This window comes from Rhineura floridana, chromosome 3 (genome assembly GCF_030035675.1).
Source record: "Rhineura floridana isolate rRhiFlo1 chromosome 3, rRhiFlo1.hap2, whole genome shotgun sequence".
NCBI lineage: Eukaryota > Metazoa > Chordata > Lepidosauria > Squamata > Rhineuridae > Rhineura > Rhineura floridana.
The window spans coordinates 123955056-123970809 of NC_084482.1; the positions used below are offsets into that span (position 1 = coordinate 123955056).

Here is a 15754-nt window from a genome sequence, read left to right on the forward strand (position 1 = left end):
TAAATATTTGTCCCAATTCAGTCCACAAGAGAGAGCATTGAACTTCTTTATGAATTGTAATTCAACACTTTCATATTGGAGTCTCCTCTTGAAGTTCTAGCATGGCCACCTTAAGATCAGTTATGAGTGTCTCAAGTGACTGAAATGTTCCCGTACTGATATTGGCATTGCTGATGTTAGGTTTGTGCCCATTAAAAAAAAAAGTATTTTTTAAACTGCCCTTTATCAATTGGGCAGCTTACAAAATACAGCCCAAACGATAAAAAACCATTAAAACACCAGAAATATAAAGCCATTTATATTACATTTAAAATTTAATCAAGCATTAAAATATAGCAGTGAAAAACACAACCTGACCCTAAACGAGTAAGCAAATGTCAAATGACACTGAAGACTCACTGTGGATGAAACCAAGCCTTTGGGAAAGGGAATTCCACAGATATGATGCCATCATCAAGAAGGCCCTTTCCTGCATCACCATATAATGGATTATGCCCCTCAGTGTGACCCCGAGAAGGCCTTTCCCAGCAGATCTTAAAAGTTCACACCAACAGGCCCCTAAGTCATTCAGGGCTTTATTTGGGACCCAAGTAATTCAGGGGCTATATATGTTAATATCAAAACCTTGGATTGGGCCTAGTAGCATAGTGGCAGCCAGTACTGTTTGTGCAAGACTGGTATATTATGGTCCTGATTAAATACACCACTTACCAGTCTTTGTTCTCTGCACTAACTGTAGCATCCAGACCATCTTCACAGGTAGCCCTATGTAAAGCATATTATGGTAGTCTAAATCCAAGGATGTCAGAGCATGGGTTACCATGGCTCAACTATCCTGACTGGAGAACAAACAAAGCTGGTTGTACTAGATAGAGAACAAAACAATACTCCTTGCTACAGATGCCACATGGCAGTAACAGTGTTGAATTAAGGAATACCCCCCTCCCCAAGCTACAAAATAGCTTCTTCAATGTGAGTGTGACTATCTAGAATTGGCTACCTCTTCAGTTCTCAGACATGAGTCATCTGTCAACAGTACCTCAGTTTTATCAGGATTCAGCTTCAATTTATTGTCTCCCATCCAGCCCATTACTGCCTCCAGGCACCAGTCCAGCACTTGCACTGCTTCGCCTGGTTAAGATTATATACAGAAGCTAGAACTGGATGTCATCCCCATATTGATTACATGATACTGCAAATCCCTGGATTTCTTCCCCAGCACAACTTGTCAAGGGTCACAAAGTAGTCCCCCCCCCAGTGCCACTCTGTGAAAACAACCCTGCAGGTAGAAATAGAATCATTGCATCACTGTGCTTCTAAATTCCAGCCCATTGAGCCACTCCAGGACCGATGATATAAAAAACCTATTGAGAGATCATGGAGAATCAACAGGGTCACAGTCCGCTATCTCTCTCCTGAATAAAAGTCAACAACTAGAGCAACCAAAGCTAGTTCAGTGCCAAAACCAGACTGGAAGCTATATTGAAATGGGTCCACATAATCCAAGCACATTGTCTGAAGCTGTCCAGCCATCACTCTCTCCACCATCTTTTCCAGAAAGGGGATGTTGGTAACTTGGCAGTAATTGTGTCAAACCTTCAGGGCCAGGGAAGGCCTTTTGAGGAGGGGCCACACCACTTAACCTTTCAAGGCAGTGGGCAGTACCCATTCCAGCAATTAGGTGCTTACCGCCCCCTGAACTTACCCAGTTATCCCATGCAGCTAGGTTTTATAATTTTTTATGTTGATTTAACAAAATTTAAGCCAAGCCTGGCGGGCTGAAATGACGTGGGTGGCTGAACGCTTTCAAGCACCTTGTCTACATCCCCAGGCCTCAATAACTGAAACTGATCCCATGTAGTTTGAATAGACTGCTTCTTGTACAGAACTGTACCAACCATGGGGTGTAGTTTGGAGTGAATATGAGTGACTTGCCCTCAAGGTCTCAGATGTGTTCTGACGTATTCATTGTAGGGCTGGTTTTTAGTAGTCTGGGTACTAGCTGCCCTGGGCTCCTACTGGGAGGAAGGGAGGGATATAAACCAAATAATGAATGAATAAATAATAGTCTGTTCACCACCCCCAAAAAATCTGCTGGATGGCTACTTATGGACACAAGGGTAGCAGAGAAGTACATTTTCTTTGCCACTGCCACCACCACATGGTAGGCACAATTATGTGTTATTGCCGGTGCTTGGTTGTTTTCCCTGTGAGATTTACACCACTTGTGCTCCAGCCAACAACCTATATGCATCATTGACTGAAGGTCCCCAGAATACCAAGCTGTCATTTAGGTTCTGCAGTGCCGAAGAGGGTGCTTACCCATGACTGTGTCAATGACCATTTCCATCTCGCTGTTCCATAGTGAAACTAGGACTTTGACAGGAATGTCAGCCAACTAGAAAATCCCCCAGAGCATTTAGGAATTGTGTTTGTGTGGAGACTGGCCTGTTTGTCCTATGAGGAATGCAGAAGGGCATTGCTGGCAGATGGGGTATATCACATTGGAAGATATGCAGGTGAATGTTGAGAATGATTTTATTTGAACTTGTAATGTTGGCAGAGTTGATATGGGGACAGAGTTGTCATTTGAATCTGCTGCAGGGTCTGGTCCCTGTTTCCATGTGCCTGTTATGTGGTCTGCTGGTGAGTAGCTGATTTAGGTTAGGGGGCTCTCCTTAAACAAATATGGGCCTCTCTCCCCCAAGGCCTGTGAGAGGAAAGTGTGTTATAGATCACTAATACACTAGAAGTTGTATAGTGACAAGTGGTGGTCTTTCATTTTCTCTTCTAGATTTGTCCTGTGGTAGATTTTTCCTGGGTACTGATCTTGTTGATTTGTGTTTTCATTTCGTTAGATGAGTATTGTATTCTGAGGACTGCCTGGTGTAAACTTTAAAGTTGTGGCTCTGTCTGAGTCTGAACAAATGCAGTTGTATTTTTTGTGATATGCTAGGAGTGGAAGCTAGAAGCATGTAAATATATGTAGCGGTTAGTAGGTTTCATAGAATCATAGAACTGTAGCGTTGGAAGGGGCCTATAAGGCCATCAAGTCCAATGTTCTGCTCAATGCAGGGATCCATACCCGACAGGTGGTTGTCCAGCTGCTTCCAGTGTTGGAGAGCCAACCACTTCCCTAGGTAATTGTTTCTGTTATGCCTCTTTAACAGTTGGGACATTTTTTCCTGATGTTCAGTCGAAATCTGGCTTCCTGCAACTTGTGCCTGTTATTCTGTGTCCTGCACTCTGGGATGATCAAAAAGAGAACCTGGGCCTCCTCTGTGTGGCAACCTTTCAAGTACTTGAAGAATGCTGCCACATCTCGCCTCAGTCTTCTCAAGGCTAAGCATGCCTAGTTCTTTCAGTCTCTCCTTATAGGGCTTTGTTGCTAATCTCTGATCATCCCTGTTGTCCTCCTTTGAACTTGTTCCAATTTGTCTGCATCCTTCTTAAAGTTTGTTGTCCAGAACTGAATGCAGTATTCAAAACGAGGCCTAACCAGTGGTGAATACAGTGGAACCAGTACTTCACACAATTTGGAAACTACACTTCTGTTAATGGAGCCTGAAATAGCATTTGCTTTTTTTGCAGCCACATCACACTGTTGGCTCATATTCTGCTTGTGATCAATAACAATCCCAAGATCCTTTTTGCATGTAGTATTGCTGAGCCAAGTATTCCCCATTTTATAACTCTGCATTTGGTTTCTTTTTTTCTAGGTGTAGAACTTTGCACTTATCCCCATTAAATTTCATCCTATTTTCAGTCCAATGCTCCAGCCTATCAATATCCCTTTGAATTTTGTTTCTGTCTTCCAAGGTATTAGCTATCCCTCCCAGTTTTGTATCATCTGCAGATTTGATAAACATTCCCTACTTATCCAAGTTATTAATAAAAATGTTGAAGAGCACTGGTGCTTATATGTCCATTATGGCCTGTTCTGCAACCAACACACACAGAGCAGATTCTTTTAGATGCATTTAGACCAAAGTGGCAGTATGGTGCTCTGCAGAAACAATTACTAGCAGCTTTGTCTTTTAGTTGTACTAGGAGGTTAATGCAGTACAACTTGGAAGAGCAGTGTAGCACTTGTTTTATTAGGGCTATCCACTTGAGATTATTTTAAAACTTTTATCTGCTTCTGAGAAGTTCCTGTTAGTTTCATAAATAAAGTAATCGACCAACCTAAAGAAAATATTTCTTACCAATATGGCATTGCTTAGATTACTTACAATTCTCTTCAAACCACAATACCTTTCCTTCATATTGGTCCTTTTTGTTGCCTAAGTGCCCAAATAGCTATGAACAAAGCCAGTCTTAAATAGTAGAGTTTGGAGAGAACATAATCCATGATGCAATTTAGTTGTAGGATCTTCAGTGAGTATGAAGAGCTCACTCTGAAGAATAAGCAAATAACCCTGATTACCAAAGAGAAATCACTAAATAGCAGAAACCAAAACATTAACACTTGAATTAATGAACTTTAAATGGTGTGTTTAAATCTATTCACCTTGGATTTAATTTTCCCCTAATGACATTAAGGGAAAATAATAGTACCTCTTCTTAGGATACTGTAGTAGTCTGAACGCTTCATGCCAAGCGGTGTACAAAAGTTCTTTGCTGAAAGAATGATGATTTGTTAATACTTTGAAAAGCAGGGTTCACACATTGGGGCCACTTCCTTTCACACATGCGTTGTACATTTGACAGCAACAGAGTCATCTGACAGCACAGAGGTGCAGTAGTGGCAGGTAGTGAGCAGACCTTTTAAACAGTTATATTTATTTTAACTTTCCTGAGACTAGGTTGTTAGCAACAAATGAACTGGAGGATAGCCTGTAAACATGTTGCCACAATACTTTCAAGATATGCCTTAAGTTTGAAGAGACGAGGAATTTTGGAGTAGCTATACTATATACAACTCATATCTACTTGATCAGCTTCAAAACAGCCCTTCTGTTTGGAGAATGTATTTGTAAAAAGGAAGGCTTAAGTACAAAACCATGAATGATGTGGCAGCTTTTCTTCCTTGCACAATCTTTCTGTTAAACCAGAACTGTGTGAAATACTGCATGTTTTCCACTTCAGAACATTCATTATCTTGTGTCCTTCCCTTTGGTCTACTTGATTACATACCTAAAAATGTGATTAGCAAGACTAATATTTGCATAGTAACCTTGGCCCTAAAGTGTTCCAGGGAGTATCTGTCTAAAACTTCCAGTTTGCAAAACTTCAGCCTGAAGGTCTTGCATACTTTTGTGTTGTTGGAGTACCAAGGAAAGGAATTCAGATTAAGGAGGGATTTGGGGCGAGAAGACCCTCCAAGATTAGTTCCCAGCCTCTAGGAAAAATTTTTTTCTCTTAAGAGATTAATTCAGAAAACTTGGGTTCAGGAAAGTCTAGCTGTTTGAGGAGTATTAGCATCACTAAGGCCTTTCTGGGTTTGTTTCCCCTAGATGCATCTTGGAATATTTGTGTAAATTCCCACATGGGTATAAATGTCATGGCTTAAAGCAGTTTTTTCTGTGAAGACCTTAACTGATTTCTACCTGCTGTGGGATTGATGGCTTGTATAATATGCATTGTGTGGTGAAGTGTTTGCATAATTTTGTAAGGAGCTGCTTTGAGGGCTTCTTTCTTAAACTATTTGGTCTTGAATGCCACTGTTGTGTTCTGTAGCTGTTTTCAGTTGTACCAAGATTGATGTGTTCTGTCACAAAATGGTGCTGGTTATAGTTGGTGTTTTTGTTCATAAAGACTAATGTTATGTGCTCTAATGTGGTTCTGACCAACAGCAAGAAAGCCTTCCTGGAGCGTATTTTTCCAATTAGAGCAAGTACATTTTGATAAATGGAGCCTGTAGATGTTTGCTCCCAAACCCAGGTGGGTAGCACATTGTGTAAACATGAGTTGGAAGAAAAGTAGTGCCCTTATTGCCAAGTGTAAGTTTTTGTTTTGCAAAGATCCGTGGAACACAGAAGTGACCGGCTTGCTTTGATGTTAGGACCTTGAATATGGGTATACCTTGTTTGTTTTAGATTAGTTTTCTGTTCCCTTCAACAACCTCTGCACAAGCTTCAGTGCAGCCACATGTAGAGGAGATTGTGTCTGATTCGTAAGGGAGCTTTACTGATCTTGTAGTAGCTGGTCTAAAGGAATCATTAACACATTCATTATCACTCCCTCTAATGGTGAATTCAGGTAGTGAGTGCTGACGGAGTTGAAACAAGGCCGCACAAAACCAAGAGAGAGTTATTGACATGTTCTGGGGAACTCTGAGGTTGCAGAAGTACAAAATATCATTAATTTAAAAAAACTAAGGGGGGGAGGCTTTACAACACAAAAAAGGATTAAATATTACCAGAAGCTGTGGAATGTTGTATCAGTTGGAAAAGAAGACCAGAAGGGAAAGGGGTAGAATGCCTAGCTTGAGCTGCTTTACTGCAGTAGCATCCTGAAGACAACCGTGGCTGGCTAGCAGGAACCCTGAACAGGAGCACTCCTGCTAGGAAGTGAGAATACACTGCAACATTTCATTGTAGGCCACATTTGTAGACCTCTGTTCCTAACATACTCAATATCCTGAAGGTGAAAGAACTTGCTCATCATTTCAGCTGTTGAATTGGCTCAGATTTTCAAAAAGCTGGTTTCAGAGCACATCCAAGCCTTATTTGTACATCACCCATCTATAGAAACTTGGCAGATCTGGACACATGTATGTTCAAACTGACAGTTTTACAGGAGGTTCTTACTGTCTGTCTTCTTTTTAACCAGATCACATGATAGATTTTGGTTTTTGGTATATGCCTTGAGGTTTTGTTACTTTTTTGGTTTTGTTAGATTGTTTGTAATTGGTTGTACTTGTATCTGACATGTGCCGTCTTGTCTGACTGAAGATAACTAAAATTTAAATCAATACAGAAGTTTATTTTAAATAATTAATTCTACTGGATTTGACTGTTACCCAGATATCTTGGAAAAGCAAAGTATATGTTTGCATGCTTTCTCTCTTTCTGTCTCTTTGGGTACTGATCCAGGGATGGGGAAGAGAAGTGAGATTGATGAGCCTCGGTTTACAGAAAAGAGACAGGAAATTGAAAAATGGTTTTTTGGTTCTCTGAACTCATGCCAGAATGCAAAGTGAGTTCACTTACTGAATTATGACCCATCTTTCAGTAATGAAGCAAGGTATTCTAGATTCTAGACCCATTTAACAAAGTGGGTCTACTTTGAGTAAGACTAATATTGGTTCATCCTATGTGCTATCCCCAAACTTTCAAAAAGCAAAACTGATATTTAGTGGGCAAAACAGTGTTTCTTTAAGAGAGGGGAAGTAAATTACCATGCTTGGTTAACAGACATAAATTGCTACAATTAATACAATGCATGATTATAGTACAGTATTTTAATTGCTCAAAATATATATTTCCTACACTTTTTCTCATAGAAGACCAGACATTATGTTTTGCAGAGGGTCATGAATTCAGTTTTTTTAACCACATTTAACAGAAATGTAGGATTTTACATTTGTGTTACATTCAGATTTCACCTTGAACTGTCTTATTTTTTAAAAGAAGCATTTAATTGTAATTGAATTTGAAAAAAATGTTTTTATCTATTCCTACTTGTAATGCAGTCCTCTTTCCTCACTTTTCACGTGCATTAGGAAAACATTTGCAAACCTGTCAAAACACTGCAGGCTCCTGAGAGTTAGAAAGGTACCCCAGTTGTCTGGAAGATGCTCAGACTACAGAAGCCTGCGTAGGCTGTGTACAGAAATTTTAAAAGGTTTATAAGTTGTACGTGATAAGCTGGTAGAAGAGCTGTTAATAGAATTGATGGACAGTTGATCTGTTGGCAGTTCACTTTATTGTGTGTGAAGGCCAGTTGTGTTTTAATCCTAATGAAGATTCTGTAGTAAGCTCCTACCATTACTACTGTAAACCGCCCAGAGAGCTTCAGCTATGGGGCGGTATATAAATGTAATAAATAAATAAAATAAATAAAATAAATAAATACTATTGATGACTGACCATTTTGTTTTTCTTGTTAAGTTGCTTAGATCCCTCTTGTGCACAAAGCTTTTTATACTATGCTTTTTTGCTTGGTGTTTCCCAACATAAATATTTAACTTACATACTTTGCTAGATGGCATTTGGAATCTTACATTAAATTCTTGTATTGTCTGGTAACAAATAATTCTTAACAATTTAACAGCTCATTCTTCAAGAAAATATCTGCCAGCAGTGTCCCAAAGTAGCATTCTGTGTGTAATTTCTCATGCTTAGCACAATTGTGCTCAAGTATATTACACCCCCTCAGTTCTGCAGCCAGAACCTGTAAACATTTGCTTATACACTGTCCCTGTTGGACTACATCTGTCACGCCCACTTATCTTCTGAATGCTTTAATGCTCTTTCCAGGGCTGAGCCTCAGTGTAGGTTTGAGTGTTGGGTAGGTGAGCTTGCTGTGCTCTGTAGAAAATACGGTTGCCTATATAGGCTTCTTGTCTTGTCTGAATCCAGGTGCGAGTTTTTGTAGCTTGTGTTGAACAACTGAGACCGATCAGGGATTATGTCATGCCTGAACTGTTGGATGTGATCTTAGACTTGGGGGTGTTCACCCCTCCCCTCAGGATATTGGTTCTGGAAGACCTGAACATTCATACTGGGGCCTCTCCAACTGGAGTGGCTCAGCTTTCATAGTTATCATGAAAAACATGGGGCTGTCCTGACTAGATATGTGAAGGCCTGGGGAAAAAACCCAACCCCCCCCCATTTTTTCTGTTTTTTCTCCCAGGCCTTCATATCTCTAGTCCTTACATGTCATCAGCAAGATGCACTCTTGATATAAAATGGCCTGTAGGAACTTAGGAAGCTGCCTTATAATGAGTCAGACCATTGGTCCATCTAACTCAGTATTGTCTACCTCAGTGGTTCCCAAACCTTTTCCCCCACAGACCGCTTGAAAAATGTCCTGCCTGCTGTAGTACTTGTAATGTGCTGTGTTAAATGCAGTATGATTTTTATAGTCACGCCATGGACCACCTGAATGAAGCTCATGAACCACCAGCAGACCACAGTTCGGGAACCCTTGGTTCACACTAACTGGCAGTGGCTCTCTAGAGTTCCAGGTGGAGGCATTCCCAGACCTACCATTTTATCCCCCATGTGTTTTAACATTTACCTGAAATAAAGTTTGGAGTGAGATTTCATCAGTAAGCAGATGGTACATAACTTTCTTTCTTTGTGACAAGATGATGGCTTTAACCAGTGCCTGGTTGTGCTATTAAATTAACAACAATGAAATACTAAACTCTTTATTAACTTTATATTTGAGAATAAGACTTGATAAAGAACAGCTAATGCAATTTGCACCTCTAGAGAAATTGGCTTGGTGCTGTGGAAGTTCATTAAAGCACTTATGCCAATAACTCAGTAGGCATTTTGGTTTACATAACCTGCCTTGATTTGTCTCAATATTTTCCTTTTGTGTCCCTCTGTTCAGGAAAGCTATTTCCAGCTTAATGAACTTTTCATGGCCTCGTTGTGTTTTGAGTCGTTGGTTTGGCACAACATCTGGGCAGAAATGAACCACCCAGGCTACTGCTGGGATGAGGGTATTAAAAGAGGCACTCTTCAGTGATGTGTTATCCAACATCTGACATAAGAGCCAAAATCCCAGGTACAGACCCCATTATTTATTTATCCCGCCCTTTCTCCCAGTAGGAGCCCAGGGCGGCAAACAAAAACACTAAAAATACTATAAAACATAAAAACAGACATTAAAATATATTAAAAGAAAATGTCTTTAAAAACAACTTTTTTAAAAAAAAGCTTTTAAAACATCTTAAAAAGCAATTCCAACACAGACGCAGACTGCGATAAGGTCTCTACTTAAAAGGCTTGTTCTAGTGTTGTCGTGTACAATTATAGAGTTGGTTCCTGTTGTTTGAACACTGGTTTTTGAAGTTGCTGTTGCTGCTGGAGTGATTCCTGCAGCGTGTTAGGCAAGGGGCATATATAGTGATTTAGAGTTGAGGTTCACAGTAAATAGCAAGAGTTGAAGTAACTGCCTGTTTCCCTTTCTTTGGTGCTTGGTTTTAAATAGTCATAGACTATTTTTCTTTCTAAATTGCTCCCAGGAGCCAGATTCTCCTGTTGTCGATAACAGATGTTCTAGAGACTGCCAGTGTGGAATGAGTACTCTAAGGTTTGATCAGGGAAGTGATTGTGGAAAAGGCACTTAACTCAATACTAGCTTTTTTTAAAAAAAAACTGGCTCTGTGGTGCTAACACATCTAGCTATGAAGAAACCCTGATACAAGGAAGCCCACATGGAAACCCCATGGGAAGTACCCACATGAGCACAACAGCAACTGGTATTCAGAAGCATGCTGACTCTGGCAGTGAAAGTAGAACATAGCCATCATAATTAGGAGCCACTGAGAGCCTTCTCCTCCATGAATTTAACTTTTAGAAAGCCATCCAAGTTGGTGGCCATCATTGCCTCTTGCTGGGAGTGAATCCATAGTTTAACCATGTGCTGTGTGAAGAAGTACTTTCTTTTGTGACTCCTGAATTTTTAAGCATTCAGCTTCATTGGATGTCCACAAGTTCTAGTGTAATGAGAGAGAGAGAAACTTTTCTCTATCGACTTTCTCCATGCCATGCATAATTTTATACACTTCCGTGATGTTGCCTTTTCTCTAAACTTAAAAAGCTCCACATGTTGTAACCTTTCCTCATAGGACAGTTGCTCCATTCCCTTGATTATTTTGGTTGCCCTTTTCTGAACCTTTTTTTTTTTTGAGGTGAGGTAATTAGAACTGTACGTAGCATTCCAGGTCCGGTCACACCATAGATTTGTATAATGGCATTATGATATCAGTAGTTTTATTTTCAGTTCCTTTCCTAATGATGTCTTAGTGTGAAATTTGTTCTCAAATGGATGGTTGGTTAGGGTATTGAGAGTGACAGTATGAATCCAACAGTCTTGTGTTAGCTTACCCATAGACTGTACAGCAGTAGTCTTAAAAGTGTGGTGCATGTCGTCATAGTAAAAAATCAATCAAGGCTTGCACTGTAAATCTGGGCAATTTATACTTTAATCATGTTGCTTGGAAGACCCAGAATTACCCAACCTGAGTACTTTGGTCCTTCTGCAGCTACAGACTGTTAGGCTTCAAATACATGTTTCTCCTTATACTAAAGATAGTACCTGGAAATCCATTGTACAAGTTGAAACTATTGTACTTGAATCTGCCTCCATTATGGTTTCATTTTTGACAGAGCAAAACTATTAAAAACTTCTAATCTGTATATTTGAAGGCTTAAAGATTGATATCAATAAAGACCAAGAACAAATCTTTTCATTTAAAATACTGTCTGTTTGTCAGAGTTGGAGATATCTTTTCCCCTTGTTAAGAACACCCATGGATTGAGATGGCTTCCTGGAAAGCTTCACAGTGGTACACAAATTTTGGCCGCCCTTCGTAACAAATCAATATTTGTGGACCTTTACTGCTCCTCGCCTTCACTGCAGTCATACACATGTTTGCTCTGGAATAAATTCCATTGTGTTCAATAAGTCTTACTCCTGGTAAGTGTGCAAATTAGTCATTGGCCTCAAGTTTCACTTCCACACTAGGTCAGGGCCCTGCTCCTCTCTCCAGCACCACATTTAGGAGCACGAGCTTATATTAGTGCTGGCTAGCCAAGGTGCCCTTTCTTAAAAAAAAAATAAAAAAAAATATCCAGCCCCAATCTTCCCTTCAGGAGTGGAGGGAAAGCCAGGGCTTATTTTGATGGTGGCTGGACAAAGTGTTTTTGAGCACCTTGGTTGTCTGTTCCCAGAACTTCCACCCCAACCTTCCTCAATATCCTATCAATGACAACTGCACAGGCAGTCCTTGCCTTCTACTACCACTAGCCCTACACTGAAGGGAAGACTAGAATTCTTAATCACTATAATCTTGCCTTGGTGAGGGTGATGAGTGGAAGTGTGGACACTTGTGTTTCAGAGAGGTTTTTATGTGCTATGGAAGATAGCATTTATATCCTACAAGTATTTCTGCTCCCTTTGACATCCTTGGGATCCAAGTTAAGGCTTCCCTATATTTTTTGAATGAGTACTTCCACCTTCCTTTTTGTAAGACAAGGGTTCATTTGTTTTCCCCATTCCTGGAAAAGAATGGTTAAGAGATTGAAGTTACTTTTGGCATTGAGAATAACTGACCACCTCAAAGTTGTGTTCTGCTACTTGCTTTAATAGGCATGGAATGGTAATTATTGGGCATTAAGCTGGTTGCTTAGATAAAGTCAGATTCAAAGAGAATTAGATTCTGTAAGAACATACTTTTTCAGCTCTAACCCACTCCTTCTCAGAGGAACTCAGGGAGGCTTATGAGTGGTTCCTAGATTCTCCCTCTAGGCAGCTTTTAAGTTCAGGCTTGCTTAATTCCAGAGAACATCATTACTAGTTCGTTTCCATGATAGATACATCCAAAGGCACAGGTGTCCCTGTGGAGATGGCCCTCCTTTCCCTGCACTCATGATGGGATGAAGACACTGGTAGCTTGGAGGGGGAAGCTAGATAGCTGGAAATGTTTTCCAAAGTTGAGTTGAATCTCTTCCCATACCAGCATATGGTACAGTCTTCACACAGTGATGGTGGGGATTCTCCCCAAAATGAAAGACGGCATTTATACATTGGACTTGCATTTGCACCAATATGGCTGAAATGGTCATCACAGCCAACCTCTTGTAGCCTTACCTACAGTAATTTCCCTGTTACTCTCTCCTCTGCATTTTCTGCCCCATGCTCTGTACTTCAGACTGTAACTGCTACTGCCCCAAGGCTTCTGAAAAGTAGTAAGAAGCACACTTGTACTTTCAAATATTAACTATAAGCTATTGAGACTGTTGCTTGTACGTTGGAATGCATCCATGAAATCTTAGTCCTGAGGTCAGTATTCTTCCAATTTGGGTCAAAACTTGTTCTGACACACCCCTAGTGCATGGGAGGACTCTTCCTTTCTCTGGTTCACCAAAGAAGTGTGCCTGACTAGGAGTTGTTTTGAGAAGTAATTATATCTTCACTTCTGTACAGGAGCTTTAAGGACACCTTCCATTGCTCATTGGCCTTGAACATCTTGCCTTTAATGGTTTATCAGAGCAAATGCTAAAACTAGTTTATTATTTACCCGTGGTCTGAACTGTTCTGATGCCTGTGCTTTTAAAAACTGTACATGGAACAAAGTGGTTATATAAATTAAAACAATGAAACTGTTAGTCAGTGTAGATATTTACCAGCTGGAGAAAGACAAGCTTACACCATATATATGAAAAAACCCTCACAAAGATATTAAACATTTTTCCTTATTGAAAGCAGTATTTTTCCTTATTGAAATTCCTGCTACTGCTAACAGTAAGGTGATAGGAATATTAATATATACCTTTACATACATAAATACAGGTAGGGTTGATAAAGGACCCTGTTTATTACTTCTTAAATTTGAAAATATATTTTAAATTGCTACAGTACAAAAGCAAGGAGTGTGTGAGTGGCCTGTCTCAAGAGGGGATCCCAATCAGAAGGCACTTGCGTAGAGGTGTGCACTGGTGCACCTGACTCCTATGGAACTCACTGTGAATGTGTTGGGGTTGGATGGGATTCCATTGCTCTTGTGCAGGACGTTCAGTGTACCCAGATGTGTACAGGCTAATCCATTTTGTATCTGATGCATGCAGTAGAAAGTCTGGTAAATAGTTCTTGCAGCATGCTCACCTGTCAAAATAGATATATGCAGTTCTCCCCAATGACATAGTCTTTATATGGAATTATCTACATAGAAGCAATGCCCAGCTTGGAAAATGACTTGTGTGAATAGGCTGTTGGCATCTTCAGATTGCTTGAATGTAATAAGAAACATTCAAAGTCAGGGCTAGGACAAACTAGTGTGTTCAAAGTAATGGGAATAAATGTCGGTCCATGTAAATTCCCTGTATAAACGTACTACTGTTTTCTTGAAAGGCCACCTGGTGTCATAATAATTTACGATTTTATTTCTTTGTTCACACGCTGTTATGGCTCAGTAAGGATATCATGGGGGGGGGCGTGCAGTGAACAACCTGGAAGCATTCAATGCTGCAACACTGCTGAAGCTAAAGCTGTTCAGTAATGCGGATGGTAGACCACTGGGAGCTCTATGTAAGAGCAGAATATATTAAGGACATTGTGGGTGGGGAAGGATCAACAAAAGCCCAGATGGAGAGATCGATCTGGGCTTGAGACAGAAGCTAGAGACTTTAAAAAGCAGGGGTTTTATTAGTGCTGAAAGGCTTCATGTACTAGCCAGCTGACACAAACTTAGTCAGAGGGTCATAATGAAGTTTGTCTTCACTTGCTGATTTTGTGTGTATGTCTGTGTTCACCTTACAGGTACCAAGACTGGCACAATGAATCTGGTGTGAAGGACTTGTGACTACACGGCTCTATTTAGCTTGCTGGGCCCTGGATCTCTTTTTTTTCTGGCTAGAACAGAGTACTTGGTACGTGCAGAAAGAATGACTCTTGGATTTGTACAGCTGCCCCCAATACTGGGGAGGACTTTGCTGGTGCTGATGGTGACTACTTCTGTTCAGTGCCATTGGCCCAGTGAGGCCTCAGAAGTTGTACGGGACTGGGAAAACCAGTTAGAGGCCTCCATGCATTCGGTGCTTTCAGATCTACGAGAGAATGTGCCAGCAGTGGTGGGGATTCCTGACAGCTCTGCTGTAGTGGGTCGCTCCTTCAGAATCACCATCCCAACAGACCTAATAGCTTCTAATGGAGAAGTTATCCAGGTGAGACCTTGGGGCTGTAATATCCCCCCACCATACCTTTACTTCTATTGATTTAGTCTTTCTCTCCTCTTCTTTCCTCTGTCCCCAATGGCTGTTCTTAGAAAATGGTTTATAATTTATTACATTTTTACCTAGGGCGGCAAACAAAAGCATTAAAAGCACTTTAAAACATGTTAAAAACAAAAGACTTTAAAATGTATTAAAACAAAATTTCTTTAAAAACATACTAAAATAAAACATCTTAAACATTTTTAAACAATATATTTAAAAAATCTTAAAAAGCAATTCCATCACAGAGACAGACTGAGATAAGGTCTCTACTTAAAAGGCTTATTAAAAGAGGAAGGTCTTCAATAGGCACCGAAAAGATAACAGAGATGGCACCTGTCTAATATTTTTTTGTTGTTATGTGCCTTCAAGTTGATTACGACTTATGGTGACCCTATGAATCAGTGACCTCCAATAGCAGTCTAATATTTAAGGCTAGGGAATTCCAAAGTGTTGGTGGCACAATACTAAAGGTCTACCTCCTATGTTGTGCAGAATGCACCTCCTAGTAAGATGGTATCTGCAGGAGGCCTTTGCTATCTTTTAGGTATGCAAATGCCACAGACAGTCAGGTCAGGATAAGTATGTAGTACATATGTAAAATGGACTCAAATCCAAAACAAATATCAGCTGGAATGTAGATTTTAGAAGGCTTGTTCAAAGATGAATCTTTAGGAGGTGCCAAAAAGACAACAGAGAAGGTGTCTGTCTGATATGCAATGGGAAGGAGTTCCAAGGGATAGGTGCTGCCACTCTAAGGGCCTCATGTGTGGAACAGACCTCCTGATAAGATGTGCAGGATACCCTCTCCTGCAGAACACAGTGATTGGTTAGGTGTGTAGGGGGTGAAGTGACCTTTT

At 40.3% G+C, this 15754-nt stretch overlaps 1 protein-coding gene across 9 annotated transcripts in view; it reads left to right on the plus strand.

The window, feature by feature from the left end:
- Positions 1-15754, plus strand: part of DAG1 (dystroglycan 1) — a 113809-nt gene that overhangs the window by 44803 nt on the left and 53252 nt on the right. For 5 of the 9 annotated variants that reach the window (XM_061617716.1, XM_061617712.1, XM_061617711.1 and 2 more), the window contains exon 2: positions 14443-14846. The exons of 1 other annotated variant lie outside the window; for it this stretch is intronic. In XM_061617716.1, the coding sequence (XP_061473700.1) occupies positions 14568-14846 (279 nt within the window). In that variant the 5' untranslated portion in view covers positions 14443-14567. Of the gene's footprint in view, positions 1-9507; positions 9685-14442; positions 14847-15754 lie in introns of those variants that run through there. 3 more of the 9 variants (XM_061617714.1, XM_061617713.1, XM_061617718.1) reach the window with 2 other exon arrangements.